At 38.3% G+C, this 7,034-nt stretch overlaps 1 protein-coding gene across 1 annotated transcript in view; it reads left to right on the forward strand.

Annotated features, from left to right (window-relative positions):
- Positions 1-1,274: 1,274 nt before the first annotated feature.
- Positions 1,275-7,034, forward strand: part of LOC113590966 (scavenger receptor cysteine-rich type 1 protein M160) — a 15,667-nt gene continuing 9,907 nt past the window's right edge. The window contains exons 1-7 of the mRNA XM_027031310.2: positions 1,275-1,317; positions 3,390-3,710; positions 4,118-4,225; positions 4,458-4,664; positions 5,068-5,277; positions 6,082-6,393; positions 6,766-7,034. The exon at positions 6,766-7,034 is cut by the window's right edge and continues 34 nt beyond it. Of these exons, the coding sequence (XP_026887111.2) occupies positions 1,275-1,317; positions 3,390-3,710; positions 4,118-4,225; positions 4,458-4,664; positions 5,068-5,277; positions 6,082-6,393; positions 6,766-7,034 (1,470 nt within the window). The remainder of the gene's footprint in view (positions 1,318-3,389; positions 3,711-4,117; positions 4,226-4,457; positions 4,665-5,067; positions 5,278-6,081; positions 6,394-6,765) is intronic.

Here is a 7,034-nt window from a genome sequence, read left to right on the forward strand (position 1 = left end):
CAGTCTAAGCATGGCCATCTTTTAATTGGCTGACCTGTTGCACTCTTACAAAAGCTAGAAAGCTGAACTAGCCACGGTTGCATGTGTGAAAAACCGGCCGGATCCAGCGCCGTGCTGCCTGAGGAGACCAGGACACTACGGCACTCTTTCTTTATCTCCGAGATGTGTTCGAAATATGGAAGCAGCAGGAAGAATCATCCACCAGCATGTAGGAGTAACAGACGAGTTACTCAATCATTTCAATGATAGGAAATGTTACCAGTTTCAGATTAATGCCATTTTTAATAAGCAGGAGTTATTAAAATAGAGGTGTCTATTATAAAAATCCTTTTATGTGTATGCACAGGTATTTTCCGTAAAAAACTCTCATCAATGGCTTCTTAAATTCTCAAATACTTCTTAAATACTTAAGCAATTTTATCAATGGCATGTCTGTTCTCAAATACTTCTAATTTGTGTACTTTGCTTACCACTAGAAAGTACAAAAATATTCTCACATCACACCATATCAAGTTTAAAAACATATAGTCCTGTTCAGGGAAAAGGTTTTCAGTCAGTCAAAGTAAACACGCACTTGTTGGTCTTCTCTCTGGACACCTGTGGCAAGTCAGAGAGAAGAAGGCAGGGAAGGAGCTCCAAGGCTGTGGTGCCTGATGCTCGAATGCCTGCACTCCCATAGAGGAGAGGCAGGCAGGTGGTCCGCTGTGGTGGCCACTGAATGAGCAGCGTAGTGTTCTGAAAGGGAAGCACTCTGAAGGGAAGCTGAGAGAGGTATCTCCTCTGATTTGTGGTACAGTTGTGATCCAGCTGTGTTTCTGTAAGAGTAATTCATTTTTAATTCATTCAAGATTTTGCCCAATAATCTGATTTGGGTCATTTTGTTGATTTTCACAAAAGAGAAAAATGAGCTCTGAAATCTTTATTTAGAAACAGGCTTGATAACTTGATTTTGTGTGAAATGTTTCATGAAAACAAAGAAAAAAAAATCAGTCAACTGATTTTAAGGGCTACAAATGTTGTTAGTTGATTACATTAAAATCCTAAAATATATCAAGCTTACAACCTTTACAGCATTTTATCAATATCTTAATACCTTGCAAATATCAATATATTGTGTGAGATATATACAGACATGTTATAATAACTAACATCTCTATTGAAATGGAGGGTGTATTCTTGGTGGATGGTAATGAGAGTGTGACATCATACAGGGCTTATAACCAGGTCAGTGGGTTTTTTACACTCCATCATTCCGTGTTTTCTCGCCAGTAACCATGTGGTTTCTGCTCATTTGCTTACAAGTACCAGCTCTACAAGGCAAGTAAACCCTTTTGTATCTTTATAATGAACATTTGGTTTATCTATCTGATAATATGTAATTGCGCTTAAAGAAACCCATAGAAATCCTGGGGTCAAGGCCCAAACACCTGGCTAAAGGTATTTTTAAGTATATTTTAAAATATTTGTTCATTCATTCACTGTGAAAATATCACTGGCATAATCCTCTTTGTTGTGACAATTAACTGTTATTACTGGAAATTTCTCCTACTTGGTCCTACTACAAAACCTTTTTGTTCATGGTTAAAAACATCAACAAAAATAAGCACAAAGTAAAAGCTAGTGTTGCAAAACCAAGGAATGCACTTGTTCTGAAGCCGTAATCATAAATCAATTCAGTAAATAACTTAATTATGGCGCATAAGTAACTTAAGTGATAACAATGGAGTATCACTACAGAAACGGCATGCATAATAGCCAAAAGGAAGCTCAAATTATATATTAACGATGATCCATAAACGTTCAAAAGATTTTCTTTTTAAAATGTTTTTTACTTTTTCGAATAATAAAGAATGTATATAACACAAATGTAATCATGCAGTGATGAAAAATGTGTCAAATGTAAAATATTTTCAATTACATGAAAAAGAATTTCAGCATCAAACTTGTCTTAGAAGCAAAGGTAGGTAAAACAGCTTTTAAGATGATAAACAGACATTGGGTATGTGGTAAACATGGTAAAGCAAAATCACATCATTGGAACAAGTTTTCTGTAGTAGGCGTTGTTGTATACTTATACATATACATTACATTCATCCATCTATTTATTTATTTATTAGTTAATTGTTTAATGCATTGCTAAGTAAAATATAATACATATTAAACAACATGCTAATAATAATAATAATAATAATAATAACAATAATAATAATAATAATAATAATGATGATAATAACAACCGGTTTTATGTCATATGAATTTTGTAAGGTTAAGGAAAGAGCTAACAGAACTAATGAAGTCCTTTTCTTTTTGTGTAGTATTTGTCTCTACTACCTGTTTCATATAAAATGTTTTTATATTTATAATTTATTATTATTTAGTAATTTTATTTGTTGTTTTGTTAATGGCTTATGTTTACCATGTCTTGTCTTAGGAATCCTATGCAGCAGTTTTAGTTGTACTTCAAATCTACAAAAGTGGCAATATTATTATTATTATTATTATTATTATTATTATTATTATTATTAATAATCATTATCATCATCATCTGTACCAGTGCAGATGGTGCACTATACGATTAGTCTTCTTCCATGTTAATCTACGTGTTGTGTTTTTTTTAATTCTGTGCAGTCATGGCTTTGACAGGGCTGTGGTTTAACTGAAACTTCTGTGGGGCGACATGAACGCATCTCAGAATCAGCACTAATATGCAATTTAACCAAAGCAGAAAACGAACACAGGCAGATAAGATGCAAAAGAGCACAGGCAGAATGTGGTTAACTATTCCTCATCTTTCCGTGCTCACTCATAGCTATATTTTCCACCAAACATGAAGTTTTCACACCTACTGGCAACTGCAAATTGCAGCCTGGCACACGATATCAGTGCAGCAATGGGGTAAATAACTTAAACAATCATCGAAAACTACTCTGTGATTATAATAATGAATATCATTTATGTAACCTACAGCAAACATTTCTTTATTAATGTCAATTTTATTCTTAATTTATTTGACATTTATGGTACTTGCATACATACAGATATGACTCAGCAATTTTCCACCCTAGAAAAAGATAGTACAGAAAGATAGTTTTTCTCCAGAATTCGGTTCCAACCATAATCTAACATTCATAATCCAGAAATGGTCCTTAAAACAATCTGAATAACAATAAATTTTGCTGGATTAAGACTGGAACTAGACGACACGGGACATCTTGCAAATGTGGATGTAATTGGTGCACAGGTGTTTCCCAGCTTCAACATTCCTGATTCACATATTCTCTATATCAAAGATTACTTTTACATTACTAGATTATTGTTGTTAGCATAATGGTGGGAAAGGCTCCTTATTTGTTATGCTGCAGTGTGAGATGTGTTTAATCCCTTCACAGCACAGGAACGGATCGCTCTAAAGGACTCAGACAGCCCGTGCAAGGGCCGTCTAGAGGTGTACCACCAGAACCAGTGGGGCTTGATTGGCTTCCATGAGTGGCACAACAAAAATGGTGAGGTTGCCTGCAGGTCTCTGGGTTGTGGGTCACACCGGAGCTCTGGCTATGCCGAATTCAGGTACCCCCCTAACCGAGCCATGGTCTTTTGGATGGATAAGGTGAACTGCACCGGAGTGGAGAAGAGTCTTTGGGAATGCAAATTCCTTGGGTGGAACGCCACTCAGTGGCAACCCAACAATTACATCGTGGTTGAATGCTCAGGTATGAGAGATGTGTCGAGACTTCTCGAAGTACCGTCCCAAAAGCATAACTGCCTTGTCTTTAATTTTTAAAAAAGCCTGCAGGTCAAAAACACTTAGCTGATTCAGTAGAGAAGACCAGTGAAAAAGGAATAATTCCAAATATCATTAATGTTTTGCTCAGCTAATATTTTTTTTAAATTGCATATTATTTAGGTACTGTTAGGCCTACTAAAGTAACTGTCAAGCTTTACATTAAGCAGTAATAAAACTGTTTTACTGATCTGCAATGCCTAATTAATGATATGTATTCCAAATCTGTTTTCTCACTCTGAATCTAAAAGATGACTAAAAACCCTTAAATTTGGCAAAGAGGTCTGAATGCATAATAGATATATTTCTCATTCGTTTTGGTTTTCCCTTCCTCAGGGCCCATTACTCTGACTTTAAATCACAATGGAAAGAACAACACATGTGCTGGAGTGGTTCAGTTTCAAGTACCGCCATTCATAGTCAGTGTGTGTAATAGAGACTGGGGTGAGTTTACTATTCATCACTAGACAATTTGTGAATCTGAATTTTCTCACAAGGACAAAAGCACACGTATTCCATGTGGTCTTGTAATGCACTTGTACTGGTGATAGTGGTAACAGTCCCTTGGGTGGTCTCCTAGTGAGCCTCTGTCGCTGCAATAACAGTTAACTGTCCTGCCAGCGGTAACAGATAGTGACTGGTGGGCTTTAATGAGAAAAATATCTACCCGGTACAGATGAAAGCAGAGCAGATATGGTGTGCAGAGAGCATCAGTGCGGAAGATATCACAAGATCCCCAAAACCGGAACGTTTCATGTAGACCGGGCATCACACTATGTACCTCTCAGCTGTGTTGGTGGAGAGAGCTTCTCCTGGCAGTGTGTGAACTGGGTATCCCCGAGGCCAAATACATGTCACGAAGAAGCCGGTGTCATCTGCTCAGGTAAGATCACGGCACGACATTATGCTTCTGCCGAGCCTACCTCCCCCTGACTCGCGAGAGCTTTCACACTATGTGAACTACGAGTCTGCATTCTCAGCACCTTTCATTACAAATGATGTGTAAACCCCTTCAGTCTCATTACAGTCCACAGCTCATAGTGAGCGTTTCAACTAATTCTGTAATGTTGGTTAGGTCTGTCACCTTGAACTAGAGCTGGATATAGGGTGGTTGCACTTCTCCATCCACCCAAAATAACCGTTTCAGTGTCTCCAAACTGGAAATTTCAGAAGACTTTGTGTGATTTATTATTAATTTGCCCATCTACATTTATTTATTTAGAGATTTATTTATATAGAATTATAGCTGTATCGAGGCATGATGTGGTTCTAATCAAACTCAACAGAACATGTCAGTGTCCGTCTGCATGGCGGTGCAGATGTTTGCAATGGCACCCTGGAGGAGTATAACAGCACTGAGTCCTCGTGGGCTCCTGTAAAATATACAGAGGATATCTACAAGAGGGCTGAAGACATATGCTCTATGCTGATGTGTGGTAAATCTGTCAGCGTGAAACCATATAATGAAACCAACAACATCTGGCTAACATGCTCAGGTAAGCAGGCATACACGGGACAGTTCAAAGGAACCGTCCTAGAGACGCTAACCGTGGTGGAAAGGCAGCAGAAGTCTGCATCAGTGCTAGCGTGATAACCGCCTCACCTGCACTGGTCGGCTATAGCTAAGATGTGCTTACAGGTGCATAGAGCAACTTGCGACAATACTCAAGTTTAAGTAATGTTACCTCAAAGTAATAAGTAATAATCCAAGGAGAAGTAAAAGTAGGCTGAGTAAGTAAAAAAGCATATGTAATTTTCTTTAAAAAAAAAAAGAAAAAAGTTTTAAATATGCATATGAAATGTTTAAGAATTCACTAGACCGCTGAGTTAACTATACAATTTTAATGTAGGTTAATTTCTTAGTAACGATAGTAATACTTAGTTCTATTTTTGTGATACATATCATTTTGTAAAATATAGGTTAATTATAAAGTTAAAGGTATGACTAAATGCAAAGCACTAACTGAACAAAGGAATAAAATTAAGCGCAAGAAATTAATTAGCTAGAAGGTCTACGTGAAATAATCATGAAAGGCTAAACGTTCTCAGAGTGAACGTACATTTTCCCACAAGGGCACTTAAGTATTCTGATTTGAATTTTCTATTAATGTAAAAATGCATTATTACTTGCTATTAAAATGTTCATTAATGTAAAGACAATTGCACCATAAATACGTAAGATTAATGTATGTTTTTTTACTGTTATTGCTGGAAAAAAATATTAACGAACCGACAGCAGTGGAAAGTATTTTTAAGTATTATCCGATTTAAACTCCTCTTTTCCACACCGCGGCTTTCAGATCGTATTAACGTGGAGCTGGTGAGAGCGCAACGGCCCTCGCAGTGTCACGGGGAGATCTACGTCCGCGTAAACGGTTCCGGACGCGCGGTGTGCTTTGACGGCATGGACGCGGAGGAACACAGGAAGACCGGGGACGTGGTGTGCCGGGAGCTCCGCTGCGGGAAACTGCTCGAGGCAAGCGAAGGAAACGGAACGGAGCGCGGCTTACTCAGTCACGTGGACTGCCACGGGAACGAAGGCTCGCTGTGGGAATGCCTGCGCAAACACAATACCGGGCCCTTTTGCAAAACCATCAAAGTCACTTGCGCAGGTAACACGAATAATCTGTGATTTATCAACAATGCAAAATATCGCAATTCAGAAAGACAGGTGGGGGGAAAAAATCTATTTAAATATACGAGTCAAAGCATAACTGAAATAAAGGATGGAGGTACAATTCTATTTTCCTCTTTGTAATTTATTCACTATAGTTTACGACCTTTATTCATCCATTTTAAATTCTTCACCCTTTGATAAGTCCTGTTTAGTATTAAAATATTTTAGTAGTTTTAAACTAGGCTAATTAATTGCCTGTTTGAATCACAGCAAGAAGTCTGGGGTGGAAAGAATACGCGGACATGTTAAATAACCCATAGTGTTAAATGCCCCATTGCACTCAAACCGTCACTCCTTTCCATGGCAGACAGCCTGGACGTGCGCCTTGAGGATGGACTGGACAGATGCGCAGGCCGACTGGAGGTGCGGTTCGAGGGGTCGTGGTGGCGCGCTACAGACTGGAGTAACGATAACTCAGACGTGGTGTGTCGCCATCTCAACTGTGGCAAATCGTTCATTACTGAAGAGAATATCTTCGTCAACGGCAAACTCCCTGTGCTGAAATGGAAAATGCATTGCGAGAACGCATCCACCCCCATGTCACAGTGCTTCTGGAACAAAACAGACAGCCAACTT

Source organism: Electrophorus electricus, chromosome 23 (genome assembly GCF_013358815.1).
Source record: "Electrophorus electricus isolate fEleEle1 chromosome 23, fEleEle1.pri, whole genome shotgun sequence".
Taxonomy (NCBI): Eukaryota; Metazoa; Chordata; class Actinopteri; order Gymnotiformes; family Gymnotidae; genus Electrophorus; species Electrophorus electricus.